Raw genomic sequence first — 17,434 nt, forward strand, 5'->3', positions numbered from 1 at the left:
ACGTAGGTCGACGTCGCTGGACCCAGCCGAGCCGCTCTGCTGCAGTAGCAGCAACGTGAGCGGTCGGCTAGTGGTTAAGGGGGAAAAGCTTTCAGTGCAGAAGAGGTTAAAGTGGATGTAAACCCTCACATATACCCAGTGAAGTTAACAGCCTCAGATGATACACGGAGATGAGACAAATCTCCCTACATTCATTTTACATGTAAATCTGCTGTCTTCAGCTTGCTATATTCTTTAGAAAGTACACATCATGTTAGAATTTGTTCTTCCTGATTCAGCTATGGGAGTGGAGTCCTGGCATACACTCTGTGTGAGCTGATTGGAGGAAAGGCACCCCCCCCCCTCCTCCACATAGGCAGAAGAGCAAAGATACTTGCAGAGCTGTGCTGTGAATAGACCAGATCTCTGCTAATATATATTTTTTTTTTTCTAACACCCACCCCAACACAAATTTCCAGCTGCTTTTATTTCCTGTGACGGAGAACTTGTTAGAAGTTATCAATCTGTTAACAGAAGAACGGAGCACGGGACATAGGGCTTTGGAGAGAGATAAGTAAACATTACAGATATATATGCCCAGGTCAGATTTCATGAATCAGGTTTACATCCATTTTACGGTAATGTCATTTTATGTGCCGCATGTGGTAAAGAAAGAATCGGGAATGCTTTCTGCACCAGATTTTATTTAGTATAATGAATGCATATTTTTTAAATTTGCTAAGCTGAAAGTTTACATTTAATGCATTTTTTTTTTTTGCAAGCAAGGAATTCTGTACTTCTTGGCACATGCGCTGTTTGTGTGTTTGATAACTGAACACCTATTTATTGTCTTCAACATCCAGCAGTATATGATGCCAAGTTCTTTCCTCTGCAACGATTGGTCCAGCCATACCTGCAAGTCAGAAATACAAATAAATTATCAACATATCCATCATTCTTTAATCAACCTGAATTCTGGTGCCATCTCATTTACATTTCTTTTATTTTTGCTAGAATCTGTTTAAAGAGAACCAGTCACAAACAGGTATCAGTAATACTTTCAATTTTTTTTCTTAAAGCGGAGTTCCACTCAAACGTGGAACTTCCACTTATCTGTCTCCCCCTCCCCCCTCTGGTGCCATATTTGGCACCTTTCGGAGGGGGGGGGGGGAGCAGGTACCTGTTTTTAACAGGTACCCTGTCCCCACTTTCGTCGGACCTTGCCACGGTGAGATATGTCAGAAGTTCGACCTCCCTCCTCCTTCCTCCTCCCTCCTCCTTCCTCCTCCCTCCTCCTCCCTCCTCCCAGGCCAGTAAGAGAGCGCAGCCACCTCTGGAGGGAGTCTATTCCACATTTTCACGGCTCTTACTGTGAAGAAACCTTTCCATATTTGGAGACTAAATCTCTTTTCCTCTAGACGTAAAGAGTGCCCCCTTGTCCTCTGTGATGACCTTAAAGAGGTTGTAAACTCGTATAAATTTTTTTTTTTTTTCTTACACCCTGCAAAAGAAAGACATAATGAGCTAGTATGCATCGCATATTAGCTCATTATGCAATACTTACCTCAGAACGAGCCCCCGCCGTGCCGCTCACTCACCTCTATGACGGGCGACATGTCTAGTCGCCCGTCTTCCGGGATCGCGGCATCCGGCCATCTGATTGGCCGGAGCCGCGGTGACGTCACTCCCGCGCATGCGCGCGGGAGCCGACAGTCACGGCACGGGGCTCTGAAGGAACGGCACGATCGGCCGTTCCTTCAGAGCGCATGCGCCAGTGACGTCACTGGCGACATGTAAGGTAAATATCTCCTAAACGGTACATGTTTAGGAGATATTTACAGTACCTATAGGCAAGCCTATGATAAGGCTTACCTATAGGTACAAGTTGTAGAGGAGGGTTTACTTCCTCTTTAAGGTGGATAACTCGACACCAAGTTCACTATATGGACCCCTTATGTATTTATACATGTTGATCATATCCTCCCTTAATCTCTTCTTTTCAAGAGAGAATAAATTCAGTTCTTCTAATCTTTTCTCATAGCTGAGCTCCTCCATGCCTCTTAACAGTTTGGTTGCTCTTCTCTGCACTTTCTCCAGTTCCCCAATATCCTTTTTAATAACTGAACTGCAGATTCCAGATGAGGTCTTACTAATGATTTGTACAGGGGCAAAATTATATCTCTCTCTCTGGAGTTCATGCCTCTGTTAGGACTTTGCTTGCTTTGGAAACCGTAGCTTGGCATTGCATGCTATTATTAAGCTTATGATCTACCAGAACACCCAGATCCTTCTCCGCTATGGATTCTCCATATATATGAGTACCATTTATACCTGTGTGACTTCAAGTCACTGCACTATTTTGGTCCGACTTTGATGCAACTTAAGGTCCATAGACCTCAAGATTACACAGGCATTGCTTAAAGTCGTGTCAAAGTCACGTCAAAGTCGCGCGACTTTGACGTGACTGATGCAACTTCAACATGACTTTGACGCAACTTCAACATGACTTTGACGCGACTTTGACGCAACTTGAAGCAATGCCTTTGTAATCTTGAGGTCTATGGACCTCAAGTCACTTCAAAGTCAGACCAAAGTAGTGCAGGGACTGCTTTGAAGTCACACTCATATAAACGATACTCATTGGAAATCATGGGGTAAGACTTGTCATGTAACTGCAGTCCCAAGTCGCAGGACATGTGGCACAAGTGTGAAAGGGGCCTTGTTAGTTTTTTTTTTCTAATATTTTCCCTGTCTTCTGGTTCCAGTGACATGACTTGTATGGGTATTGCGGGAACAAGGAATTACTGAGAATAACCCTGATGGGGGTCAAAGATAGAATGTATATTTGCAATTGGGTCAATATCAGACCTTGTCAGGTGGTCTGCATTGATGTCTGCATCCCTATCAGAGAGATTTCCTCTCACCAAGAAGAGACCTGCTAACTAAAAAAAAAAAAAAAGTTCCACTTTAAGTGACATATTTATTAAAGTGGTTGCAAAGGCTAAATATTGGATACCTTAATGCATTCCCTGCATTAAGGTAAAAAATGTCCCAGTATTTGTATCGCCTCTTTATTCCCCTGTATACCTACCTGAGCCCTATCTCGATCTAGTAGTGTCCCCGTCTGCAGCGGCTCCCTCCTTCCTCTCTGCTCACAGAGGCAGCAGCGGGAGCCATTGGCTACAGGGCTGTCAATCAAACCCTGTGTGCAGAGAGGGGGGGCGGGGCTAAGCCATGCTTTGTGTGTTTATAGACGCACACAGCCCTGCTTAGGATCGAGCCTGAATGCTCTCCCATAGGAAGCGACTTCCTATGGGGGACAAGAGCTCCAGCAGGGGACCCGAGAAGAGGAGATTTGGAGCCACTCTCAGCAAAACTATTGTATATAGCAGGTAAGTATAACATCAATGTATTTTAAAAAAAAATCTTCCAGTTACTTGTGTTTTAACCACTTGCCGATTAGCCGCCGCCTATATACAGCGGCAGGTCGGCAGGTTCCCGCGAATCGCCATATCTGTATGGCGGTCCAAGGTTGCGATCCTGGGCGTGCACCCACTCGCCAACGGGGAAGCCAATTCACAGGCCGGCGGCCGCGATTGCCACCGGTCATCTGCAATCACTCCCTGTGAAGACAGAACGGCGGTCTGCTGTTGTAAACACAGCAGACCGTTTTTTTCTCAGCAATCAATGCAGAGCTCCTGTGTTCCTCCTATTTTGGAACACAGGCCTCTGTATTGATTTTACAAGCCCATCCACCACACAGTTAGAAAACACCCCCTAGGCTCACACCTAACCCTTTGATTACCCCTAAGTTAGCCCCTTCCCTGCCAGTGTCATTATTACAGTAACAGTGCATATTTTTAGCACTGATTACTGTAGTAATGTCACTGCCCCCCCCCCCCCCCAAAGTGTCAAAAATGTCAGTTAGGGGTCCAAACTGTCCGCCGCAATGTCGCAGTCCCGCTAAAAATCACAGATCACCGCCAATACTAGTAAAAATTAATAAATAAATAAAAATGACAAATCTTTCCCCTAGTTTTTAGACGTGATAACTTTTGCGCAAACCAATCAAAATACGCTTATTGGGATTTTTTTGTACCAAAAATATGTAGCAGAAAACAAATTTTGCCTAAAATTATGAAAAATTTTGATTTAACCACTTACCAACTGCCCGTTGTCGATTTACGTTGATCTTTGACGTTAAATACCGGGGTTATGGCAGCAGATAGCTGCCATATCCCTGGTATTTTTGAAAACGGCGGGCGATCGGCTTTCAGGTAAGGGTGGTCCCAGCAGCGGATTTGCCGCGGGATCACCCTTACGGTGCGGCGGAAGAGGTGCCTCCCCCCCCCCTCCCGCCGCGTCCTGGCCGTTTTCCCCACTTACTGGACACGCCGGCAGCAGGAAAACGATCCGATCCCGGATACTCAGAAACAGAAAGTCAAGTGAGGGCAAGATGGCCCCCACTTGACTCTATGGTCTTGGAGGATTGGAGCGACGTCAAACGTTGTTGCCTAGCAACCAGTTTAAAAGGTTTGATTTTTTTTCAACGTTTTTTTTGTTTTTCTTTTTAGTGTAGTTGTGAGGTCTTTTTGACCCCAGATCTCACAATAAAGAGGTCCTGTCCTGCTTATTTCTATTACAAGGGATGTTTACATTCCTTGTAATAGGAATAAAAATGATCAAAAATTTTTTTTTATTTAAAAACTGTGTAAAAATATTAAATAAAAAAATAGGAAAAAAAATTAAAGTTCCCTGTCCCCGTTAGCTCGCGCGCAGAAGCGAGCGCATACGGAAGTCCCGCCCATATATGTAAACGGTGTTCAAACCACACATGTGAGATATCACTGCGATTGTTAGAGCGAGAGCAGTAATTTGAGCCCTAGACCTCCTCTGTAACTCTAAGCTGGTAGCCTGTTGAAATTTTTAAAATATCGCCTATAGGGATTTTTAAGTACTAAAGTTTGTCGCCATTCTGCAAGCGTGCTCACTTTTGAAGCATGACATGTTGGGTATCTATTTACTCGGCGTAACAATATCCTTCTCATTATGGAAAAAAATTCGACTAACTTTACTGTTTTCATATTTGTATTCAAAAAAGTGAATTTTTTCCAAAAAATTTGCGTTTAAAAGACCGCTGCGCAAATACGGTGTGATAGAAAATATTGCAACAATCTCCATTTTATTCTCTAGGGTCTCTGCTAAAAATATATATATATATATATATATATATATATATATAATGTTTGGGGGTTCTAAGTAGTTTTCTAGCAAAAAAAACTGATTTTAGCTTGTAAACACCCGTGTCAAAAATAGGCCTGGTCTTAAAGTGGTTAAATAACGCAGTGCCGAATCGCAAAAAAATGGCCTGGTCATTAACCGGTTGCCGACCGCCGCACGACTATATACTGCGGCGGTCAGCCCCGGCCAGGCAGAGTGACGTATCGGTACGTCACTCGCCTGTCACTGACTTGCGAGCCTATCGCGGGCGGGCGGGCGGGCGCGCGCCCGCCGAGGCGCGCGCCCGCCGCGGCTCGTTCACAGACAAGTCAGTGCGTGTGACCGGCGGACTCGATGTCCGCCAGTCACACTGCGATCGCTCCTGTGAAGGGAGAAAGACAGAGCAGCTTGTGTAAACAAGCTGCCTGTCAGTTCTCCCTGTGTAAAAGTGAAGATCTGTCCGTTCTACTATGTAGAACCGTTGATCTTTGCTTTTACACCAATAGGAATGTCCCTACACAGTTAGAATCACGCCCCTAGGACACACTTAACCCCTCCCTGTCCAATAAAGTTAACCCCTTCCCTGCCAGTGTCATTTTTGCAGTAACAGTGCATATGTATAGCACTGATTACTGCAGTAATGTCACTGGTACCCCCAAAAGTGTCAAAAATGTCAGTCAAGGGTCCGATCTGTCCGCCGCAATGTCGCAGTACCGAAAAAAATCGCAGATCGCCGCCATTACGTGTTAAAAAAAAAAACACCAAAAATGACAAAAATCTTTCCCTTTGTTAGTAAACGCGATAACTTTTGCGCAAACCAATCAAAATACGCTTTTTGCGATTTTTTTTTTTACCAAACATAGGTAGCATAAAACAAATTGGCCGAAAAATGTTAAAAAATTTTGATTTTTACTTTTTTTTTTGGGGGAATTTCATATAAAAAAATGTGAAAAATATTGTTATTTTTGCAAAATTTACGCTCTTTTTTTGTTTATAGCGCGTGATCAAAAAATCGCACAGGTGATCAAATACCACCAAAAGAAAGCTCTGTTTGTGGGAAAAAAAGGACGTCAAATTCGTTTAGGTACAGCATCGCACGACCGCGCAATTGTCCGTTAAAGTCACGCAGTAAAAAATCGCAAAAAAAACCCTGGTCCTTTAGCAGCCAAATCCTCCGGGGCTTAAGTGGTTAAGGGGGAAAACCTTCTGGTCCAGAAGTGGTTAAATTAGTAATTGATTAGCCTCCAGTGAATGCTTAGCGTCAGTTACATTTACTGTTTTAAAGATATATCTCTAACGCCGGGTTCACACTGATGTGAATTGGATGCGGTATTCCCCCCATCCAATTCGCATGACAGGAGACTGTGAGTGGCTCTCAATGGAGCCGGCTCACACATCTTCAGGACAGCCGCTGTCCACATTGGAAAAAGGTCTTATGAGTCTTTGGCTCAGTTTCAGATGCAAATTCCAGCAAAAATTCGGACCTGATTCACACCTGAAATGGTGAACAGGGACGCACTGGATCCCTGCTGTGAGCCACGGCCGCATCTAGTGTGAACCCAACCTCAATGTCAGACATGTTTCAATAGGTCTTTTTGCTGCCTATCAGGTGAGAGTTCTAAAAAAGCGTACTTTGTAACCTGTGCATCAAGGACCTTTGGTGCCCTCTCCTATCCAATCACTACACAGAGTTAGGCCCCTTTCACATGGGGTGGATCCATTTGGACGGACTGCGCTTGGGGATTGCTTCCTAGATCCCCGCTGAGCAGGCTGATGATAGGTCTGTCTCCGCTCACTGTGCAGAGATGGAGCTGTCAGAGTCCTGCTCTCCTCTATGGGGGAGACTGGATGAAAACAGACAGCCTGTCCGTTTTCATCTGATCCCATCCGATCTGACCCGCTGGATGGATGGTGAACGTATCGCCATCCATTTGTTTTCAGTAGATCTTGTCAGATCAGATGTCAGGCGGGTGTCAGCGGATGCATGTCCGCTGACATCGGTCTCTCCATAGAAGTCAGTTGGTGGCCCGATCATGTCTGCCTGAAAAATGGACAGGCGGGCCCGATAGGCCCGATTGTGTGAAAGGGGCCTTATATAAAAGAAAAGCAGTTCTCTAAAGCCCTGTACTCATGCTACGAATTTCCGCCGACCGCTCGTCCATCTTTTGTGGCATGCTAGTCTGATGTGGAAAGTGAAGAGGTTATTTTCATACGAATTTTCCCGTACGACAGAATTCTACTTCATAAGTGATGTCATGTGTTGGATTGCTTTGTATGCGTTCTTTCGTCTCTGAGCATGCCTAGTCTTGCTCTTAAGATTTTTTTTCCGTCTAAATCTGTACTAATGAGACGAAAATCGGACGTTGTATTACAGACAACAAAAATGTTATAGCCTGCACATCAGGATTTTGTCAGCCGAAAAGTCGGAGTTGGCTATCGAAAGCACCATACTAACAATCCGAAAATCGGCAGATCGGTCGTCGGACGAAATTTCCCTACAGATTTTCTTATCGCGTGTACGGGCCTCAACTCTATCGCAACCCATGCATTTTCTGGCATGTATGCAGTTAAAGCCCCAGAAGGTTTTACCCCTTTACTGACCAGGCCATTTGCGATACGGCACTGCATTATTTTAACTGACGATTGCGCAGTCATGCGCCACTGTATACAAATAAAATCTATGTCCTTTTTTTTTTCCCACAAGGAACACATTCTGAGCCGTTAAAGCTAGGTGCTTTTCCAAACCTCCTTCACATTACCATTTATTATAACTATTTCCATTATAAAACTGGAGAGTGCAAAGACTGGTGCAGCTATGCATAGAAGCCAATCAGCTTACAGTTTTTTTTCTTTTTTGTCAAAGATTAATCACTTCTGGACCGTAAAATTTTCCCCTTAATGACCAGGCCATTTTTTGAGATTCGGCACTGCGTTACTTTAACTGACAATTGCGGGGTCGTGCAACGCTGTACCCAAATAAAACTGATGTCCTTTTCCCACAAATAGAGCTTTCTTTTGCTGGAATTTGATCACCTGTGAGATTTTATTTTTTGCGCTACAAAAAAAAGTAAGAGCGACAATTCTGAAAGAAAAAAACAATATTTTTTACTTTCTGCTTTAAAATATTCCCAATAAAAAAACATTTTAAAAATCAAAAGTTTTCATCATTTTAGACCAATATGTATTCTGCCACATATTTTTGGCAAAAAAAAATCCCAATACGTGTATATTGATTGGTTTGCGCAAAAGTTATCGCATCTACAAACTAGGGGAAAGATTTATGTCATTTTTATTTATTTATTTATTTATGTTTACTAGTAATGGTGGCGATCTCCGATTTTTAGCGGGACTGCGACATTGCGGCGGACAGATCGGACCCCTAACTGACGTTTTTTACACTTTTGGGTGGACCAGTGACATTACTACAGTAATCAGTGCTAAAAATATGCACTGTTACTGTACTAATGACACTGGCAGGGAAGGGGGTTAACATCAGGGGCCTAGGGGTTAAATGTGCCCCTAGGGGGTGCTTTCTAACTGTGTGGGGGATAGGCTTATGCAATGAACACAGGGACTTGTGTTCCTAAATACTGTAGGAGGAACACAGTAGCCCTGTGTTGATTGCTGATTCTCTCTTCACGGGGAGCGATCGCAGGTGCCTGGTGGCAATCGGCAGATCAACTTGCCCTGTGGCGAATGGGCACCACTCACGGTCCCGCGACGTGACGTACAGGTACATTGTTTCGCGGGAATGAGCCGACCTGCCACAGTATTTGTATGGCAGCTGGTTGGCAAGTGGTTAATTGAACAAGCTGAAGTTAGAAGCTGATTGGCTACCATGCACAGCTGCACCAAATTTTGCACTCTCCAGTTATAGTAAAATAACCGCAATATGTCTCTTTCAGTATATTCAGAACACAATTCACTTACCAAGGTTTAAGGCCCTTTGATTGTCTAGCAATTTTCTTTGCACATTCAATATCATCGTCTAAGTTGTTATCCAGAAGTTCTAAGGAAATAAAAAAGCTCATATCAGAATTAAACTTCGATGTTTTCTCCTCTCTATAAATTAGGAAATATTACCCCCAATGGGGTGCTTAGGAAATAATACCCCAGAATCCATGACTCAAACCTGATCACCTACAGCATGTTATAAAGAGAAATAGTGGTGCTATTATCAAATCATAATATATTATTTATTCTCCACAGAAATGTCCTTATGCACCACCAAGTATATCCTTCCTCTACGTAATGTCCTTGCAATATAAAGCATTAAATGTCCATGAAAAGTCCATACATAAAGTGAGGATTAAAAGATCTTTCTGCACCAGGTGATATCCACCTCAACCCATAACTGACAAATTGGCTCAACATCGAAATGTGACCCTCCACCATATGTATCCACTAGGGTTGCACCGATACCAGTATCGGTATCGGTGCAGATACTAAGCATTTGCACAAGTATCGGTAATCATGCAAATGCACCAATACCTAAAACCGATACCTGCTGGTTGGGTTCTTTCAGCTGTCAGCAGGATTCTCCCACTGACAACTTAAATATACACAAAATAATGCAACAATTATTAGTCTTTAAGGAGCAAGGCTGCCTCGTCCTTAACAACTGATGACTCATTCATCTGTCAGTGGGGTTCCCCGCTGACAGATGAATGTAAACAAAACCAGGGACAGCTGCTGCTAGCCATCAGTGGTACAGGAGCATTCAAAAACTCACATAGATGGTAAGGTGCACTTCATGCCAGGTCAAATGGATGGATGGCTCAGCCCCTGGATCTCCTGGGGGGGTCTTGACAAGGGATGGAGCTGGTGACAGCCAGGGAGACCTGAAGGAAACACGCTCATGGGCCAGAGGAGACCCGCACAGACGTCAGATGCTAGCAGATGCTGGCGGACGTGCTCCGTAAATGATACACACAATGAGGGCACCGGAAAGCTGGAGACAATGCAGGCAATCCAAAATGGGAGGATGCCGACTCAGTCCAGGGCTACATAGTCATGTGACCTGAAGAAGGGGTTAAACCCCAAAACATGTAGTCCTGGACTGAGTTGGCACCCTCCCAGTTTATATTTTAATAATCCTATGTCTAACGGCTTTCTTTCTGGCTGCATTGTCTCCAGCTTTCCGGTACCCTTACTGTGTGTATCTTTTGCGGAGCACTTCCGCCAGCATCTGCTGGCACCTGATGTCCCCTCTGAGTCTGTGCGGGTCTCCTCCGGCCTGTGAGCGTGTTTCCTTTGGGTATTTCCTTTAGTGGTTTCCTTTGCGGTTGTCACCGGCTCCGTCCCTTGTCAAGACCCCTTAGGAGATCCAGGGGCTGAGCCATCCATTCATTCAACCTGGCAGTGAAGTCCACCTTACCATCTATGCCTGGAGTCTGTACACAAGAGTCATTGTTACCTCCTGTGCTGCCTGCTGGGAGAGGAGCCCGCTGCTGACTTGCTAATGAAAAACTGTTAGATAATTATTCCAAATTCATAATTCGGCACTAAAAGAAGTTATGTTATATTCATAGCAAGTGTGCAAAATATATTTGGTTTTTGATTAATCATAATTCATTATTAATAATCAGGTTGAACTGGATGGACTATTGTCTTTATTCAACCTCACCTACTATGTAACTATGTAACTATGTAACTATGTAATATTACTATGTGTGAATGACCTTTATCAGGTGATTAGTAATGAAGTTCTTCAGCTGAGGCAGTAATATGTCAGATATTTCTGGTGTACAGTATGTAGCCAGTTGGATGATGACCTATAAGGTATCTGCTATAGAATGTCATGGGAAGTCAAGAATAGACAGGATCTATGTCAGGGGTGTCAAACTCAATTTCATTGCGGGCCGAATCAGAATTATGGTTACCCTCAGAGGGCTGGTTCTATCTGTAGCCATCCACCATCAGAAGTCAAGAGTCCCCCACCCTTCCTTATATCACAGTGCATCCCCCTTACCATGTGGTGCTGCTGGGAAGAAGCTGGGGGAGGAGCTGGGAAGCAACAACTGCAGGGAAAATGGCTAATTGGGCCCAATTTGGACATTTTCCCTTAGGGGTATACTTACTTTTGTTGTCAGTGGTTTAGACATTAATGGCTGGGTGTTGAGTTATTTTGAGGGGACAGCAAATTTACACCGTTATACAAGCTGTACACTCACTACTTTACATTGTAGCAAAGTGTCATTTCTTCAGTGTTGTCACATGAAAAGATATAATAAAATATTTACAAAAATGTGAGGGGTGTACTCACTTTTGTGAGATACTGTATATAAACCGAAAAGCTAGCACATAAATAGATAATAAAGTGACAAGTGTTCATCAAAGGTGCTCCAAACTGAAATTTCCAAAAATATATATGTCTTCAAAATTGGCACATTGGCAAGTCCATCAAGTTCATAAAGTGACAGGTCCTTTTTTAAGTGCTCCAATGTCCATATGGGTTAAAATTGTGTATGTTGTGTTGTATATTGTGTTTGTGTTCACTAAAATTAATTTTACTGTATATTTCCTGAAAATTGTACTTTATTCTCCAGGGTCTTCACTTTCAGAAAATATATAATGTTCTTTGTCATTTATATATTCATATATAATGTTCTTTGTCATTTTCTAGCAAAAAAAAAAATCCTGATTATAACATTTGTGGGAACAATTAAAAATTGCCCTGGACAGCAAATCGTTAGGTCAACATAACAGCCAGCCAAATATCTCAGAAGTAGCTCACAAAGCCTTGATGCCCCTCCTGTTTGTTTTTTTTTTTCAAAATAAATTTACTTTAAAATCTGTACTACATGGCTAGTGTGTCCTGTCATTTTTTTTTTTACCTTTCTCCAGTTTAGCCACTGTTGTTTAAAAAAAAAATGCATTCTAAAAAAAAAAAAGAGATAATTTTCAAAATCAATCAGTCAGTCAAGCAATCGGCTATACTTACTACTACACGCAATCCCACATCCATTTGTAGCTCCTGCTGTCTTTCCATCATGGCACCAATATTTGCTGTTAATTTGAAAAATTCCATAATCACTGCTTCGTTTACCATTGTGGTTTATAGCTCCAGAGTTGAAACTACTTTCATGTTGCACAAGACACACCCCTGTGTTAATGAAAATAAATACATTAGTTTGATCATATACAATTATTTATATATATATATATATATATATATATATATATACACACACACAAAAAATAAATGTATAATATTAAAAAAAATAGCAAGGAGAGGATAGGCTTTGTTGCGGTTTAGAAAGGGTTACTAGCGAGTGCAAACCCTCCTCGGGATATGATATTTTGGGAGAAAATAGGAATAATAATTGATGATCATAGCTTATGATTAACCACCAGACTATGGTGTGAAACGCGTTAGCTGTTATTGCTGCTATACTTGATCTCCACGTTGCTGTATGATATTTTTTATACACAATAAAGGTTGCATCTGGAGTGCGGCCATCCAGGACTTTTTGCTTCACTTGCCATTGGAAGATTTCTACTCTATTCCTGTTCTGGGGATAACCCAAAATGTGGGATTTTCTTTCACACCGAGGCGCTTCTAAACTGCCAGTAAAACACTTAAAAAACCATTCATTTCAATGGAGAGGGGCACATTTTTTTTAGCGCTCCAATATGTTTCAAAGATGCTGCCCTACCCCCGGCAAGTGCACAACCCCAGTGTGAAAGCATTTATTGATTTCAATAGGAATAGGTTTTCGCGAGCTTTTCAGGTGCATTTTTTAGTGCCAAAGCGCTTGAATAGTGCCTCAGTGTAAAAGGGGTCTTGGAAATATTCCTCCTTCTGCAGCTTTGAGATCTTACTAACAGCATTCAGTGCTTGTATGGTGTATGTAAGCACATCCCTAACTGAAATACAGAAAGAGAGAGTCGGGGCATGCTGCTTTACATCGGCATGAGAAAAAAAACAAAAAAGTGCAGCGCCATTTTACTAATGCATAACACAATAATGGTGAAACCCTCTAATTTGGTATTTGTGAATTTGAATTTTGATATTTGTGTACCTTGATTTGAGTCTTCGTTTGCCTTTGGGGCAAACAATAAAGAATAAAAGGTTTTATTAAGTACAAGTTTTTGTATGTGTAAAGGTCCTTGAGAAGAATTCTTGAGGATGTTCATTGTTTTTTCCTTTTAACAAATTAGAGGTATAGTTATTCTGTCCACTAGAGGTCACCTGTGGTGACTGGGATTAACTATTTTTTATATTATTTGAGTTACCTGCTAGGAGTAATTCAACCTTTGGCCATTAGATGTCATTTTAATAACTGGACGGCAATTACATTTTTGCCCACTAGATGTCACTTTAATACCATCAGTATGGTGACCCCTATTTACCAATGTCACTACATGTGTAATCAGTTGCAGATTATAGTAATATTCATGTAACAGTGAAGTGAGCTGGTTAGAATTATTTAGGGTTTGCTCTCTAGAAGTTATTTAGAGAGATAGGAGTATTGGGACCCCAGTCTGGTTACTTCGGCACTTTTTGTTGCCTAAAGTTATTCTTGCCCAGAGGGTAGTTAAGAAGAGGAGGATAAATGAAAAATGTTTATTGATGTTTACTCCAGCCTGGTACATCTTGGTGTGACAGTTAATTTTTATTCATTTAAATTTGTCATTTTAAACATAGGGGGCTTTGTCTTTTAGGAATCCAAGTAGAGGCTTGGTTTAGCTTACTTCCCTCCGTGATGGAGTCTTGTGGCCGCCCAAGACTCAGATTGAGGCTTGGATATTTTTGTATTGTATAAGTAGCGGTGATTCAGCACGCCGCCCGTACCCCCGGAAAATGTCAGCGTATGACGAAACGCGTAGGACAGAGCGACGTGCTGACGTCACTGCAATTATGCAATCCTCAGAAGGACAGGCTGTTTTCTATATGCCGGCCGGCGTGTTTGTTCTTAAAGTGAATTGACTTGTATACTATGTAAGTGCAATCTTAAACGATATTTTAAGAAAGGTGTTAACGATTTTACAGTATGTGTAGCTTTTTGCGTTTTAGGATGTCCCTATGATGGTACCATTTGAGATATTATTGTGTGGACTGGTTATGAGAGGAGCCTGTACTGCATAAAGGCCCCGGCTGGGTATTAGCCCAAGAGTGTCATTGACCTCCCATAATACGAGGTCAATAAGAGTTGGTAAGCGAGTATTTTAGCCTTTGGTGGTGGCGGTGTTACCTGAGTTCACTTTTCAAGGTGACGGACATCAGTGTTTTTCCTATCAAGGATCTTTTTCTTCATCACTTGTGGATGGATTTTGATTTTAATTGATCCAACATGGACATTTGTTATTAGCGCAACTTTACATACATTAGAACTTGAATTATGCAGATCTCACATAATAGTTGCAGCTCATTTAGAATTGTTTATTTTGTTTACACACTAGCGCGATTTATCTTTTTGATTTTGCCTGGTACTCTCAGTCAATGTCAATCAGTTCAAGCTATCAGTGCAACATATTAGTGCCGCTTATCAGTGCCCCATCAGTGCAGCTTATCAGTGCCCCATCAGTGTAGCCTCATTAGTGCCCAACAGTGCAGCTCCATCTGTGCCCATCAGTGCAGCTTATCAGTGCCCCATCACTGCATCCTCATCAGTGCCCATAAGTGCAGCCTCATCAGTGCCCATCAGTGTAGCATATCAGTGCTGTCTTATCAGTGCAGCCTTATCAGTGCTGCCTCATAAGTACCCATCAGTGCAGCCACATCAATAACCATCAGTGCAGCATATCAGTGCAGCCTCATCAGTGCCCATCAGTGCAGCATATCAGTGCAGCCTCATCAGTGCCCATCAGTGTAACCCCATCAGTGCAGCATACCAGAGCATATCAGTGCCCAGCCATCAGTGCTGCATATCAGTGTAGCTTCATCAATGCCCAAAGAATGCAACTTATCAGTGCCAATCAGTGCTGCCTCATCAGTGCCCATCAGTGCAGTGCAGCCTCATCAGTGCCCATCAGTGCAGTGCAGCCTCATCAGTGCCATCAGTGTTGCCTCATAAGTGCAGCTTTATCAGTTGCCATCGGTGGTGCCTCATTAGTGGCTATCAGTGCCACCTCATTAGTGGACATCAGTGCAGTCTATCAATACCCAACAGTGCAGCTTCATTAGTGCCAATCAGTGCTGCCTTATCAGTGCAGCCTCATTAGTGCCCATCAGTGCAGCTTACCAGTGCCCATAAGTGCAGCTTACCAGTGTCAATCAGTGCAACCCCATCCAGGAACATCAGTGCAGCCTCATCAGTGCAGCATATCAAAGCATATCAGTGCAGCTTATCAGTCCCCCATCAGTGTAGCCTATCAGTGCCCCATCGGTGCCGCATCATCAGTGCTGCCTCATCATTGCCCGTCAGTGTAGCTTATCAGTGCCCAAAAGTGCAGCTTATCAGTGTCCATCAGTGCAGCCCCATCCATGCCCATTGGTGCAGCCTCATCAGTGTCAATCAATGCAGCATATCAGAGCATATCATTGCAGCTTACCAGTGCCCCATCAGTGCTACCGCATTAGTGCCCATAAGTGCAGCCTCACCAGTGCCCATCGGTGTAGCCCCATCAGTGCCCAACAGTGTAGCCCCATCAGTGTCTATTAGTGCAGCATATCAGTGCCCATTAGTCCAGCCTCATCAGTGCCCATCAGTGCCGCCTCATCATTACAGCATATCAGTGCCCATCAGTGCAGCATATCAATGCCCATAAATGCAGCAGAGATCACAGTAAGAATCGTGAAGAGAGCAGGCCAGATCACACAGATCGGGGATCTACCGCTGTGACACAGCTGGTGTAAGAAACCCCGGCCGTTGCCAAACAAAGTTCCACCTCCTGGACCAGCATTGAACCAGTGTGCTGTCTATTATAGGAGCTGGTCCAAGAGGCGAGACTTTGTTTGACATCGGCTGGTGTTTCATATACCAGCTGTGTCAAAGTGGGAGATCGCCCCTCTGTGTGATCTGGCCGACTCTCCTCGCGATTCTTACTGTTACTGCAGAAGTGAATGATATGGCGTGCTGGCAGGGAGCAGAGAAGGAGGGAGGAGGAGGAAGACACCACCTCCAATGGGCGGTACAAACTGGGGGTCTCTGAGTCCCATCCTCCCACTACAGCAAGCAGGGATGGAAGTAAATCCCTGCTTGCTGTATAGAACTACAAATGGGCTGAGCCAAGATCAGTGGCGGGGGGGAATAGGAGGATAAGCAGCCACTGGTCTTGCAGACAGGAAATCATTGGGAAGCAAGGTTTTTTTTTTGTTTTTTTTTAAATTTATTTGGCTACTACAAAGTCGCTGCTCCTATGCACAGCCCTGGATTGAGATTGGGCTCAGGTAAGTACAAAGGGGGGGGGGGGGATCCTACGCACAGAATGTTTTTTTTACTTTATTGCAGAGAATGCATTGAGGTAAAAACTGCCTTTAGAACCACTTTAATTCTATACTGATAACCTGCAAACGTTTTTAAAGTGTCGCTTATGAAAAATGTTAGGTATTAAAGTTTGTCACAATCTTTTGGGTACATGCAACTTTGAGTCCTGACATGTTTGTTATCGATGTATTCGACTCAACATCAGCCTTTATATTCTATTGAAAAAACTGAGTATTATAAGGGCTTTTAAAAATGTATCCTACATATAATAATACATTTAACATTATATGCTAATTTAAACTTTATACATTAAATAGACTATGGGAGCAAGAGTGTGAACTCTGCATGAATATACTGTACATTGTTGCAGATTGGTATTTTTTTGTGAGGGGGGGGGGGGGGGGGTTCTACTTACAGTCAGCAACACTGCCTCCAGCATATCCATTCAATCTTGATTTTGCGATTTTTACAAACTCACACCTGCTGAACCGCCTACCCTCTGAGCCATAGCCTAAGTACAGACAGAGCACAAGGAACAGGATGACCTTCATATTGATTGGCTTGATTATTCAGAGGAAGGCAAAGTTCTTGAAGATCTGAAAAAAATATAGATACCTATGTATAAAACAGTGACCCAAACAAAGCATATACATGTTATACATGGAAATATAAGCCTTGCAATTGAATTAAAGTGGAGTTCCAGCCTGAAAAAAAAATTTAGATTAAAAATACCCCCGGGACAGTCAGGGCTAGTACATTCCATAATGGATAGCCTCTGAACTGTCCCAGGTCACACTTACCTTTTAGAAGAAATACTTACCTTGAAAATTTCTTGTCCAGCGCTGTCATCTCAGGTGTGGGCA

At 43.0% G+C, this 17,434-nt stretch overlaps 1 protein-coding gene across 1 annotated transcript; it reads right to left on the reverse strand.

The window, feature by feature from the left end:
• Nucleotides 1-672: 672 nt before the first annotated feature.
• Nucleotides 673-17,160, reverse strand: LOC309551410 (lysozyme C-like). Its single transcript, XM_082251984.1, has 4 exons — nt 16,987-17,160; nt 12,143-12,304; nt 9,130-9,208; nt 673-892 (listed from the first exon to the last, which is right to left on the reverse strand). Exons 1-4 carry the CDS (start codon nt 17,120-17,122, stop codon nt 832-834), a joined length of 438 nt encoding a protein of 145 aa, XP_082108110.1. The 5' UTR covers nt 17,123-17,160; the 3' UTR covers nt 673-831.
• Nucleotides 17,161-17,434: the final 274 nt, after the last annotated feature.

The sequence above is a fragment of the Pelophylax lessonae genome (assembly GCF_965119305.1).
Source record: "Pelophylax lessonae genome assembly, chromosome: 3".
NCBI lineage: Eukaryota > Metazoa > Chordata > Amphibia > Anura > Ranidae > Pelophylax > Pelophylax lessonae.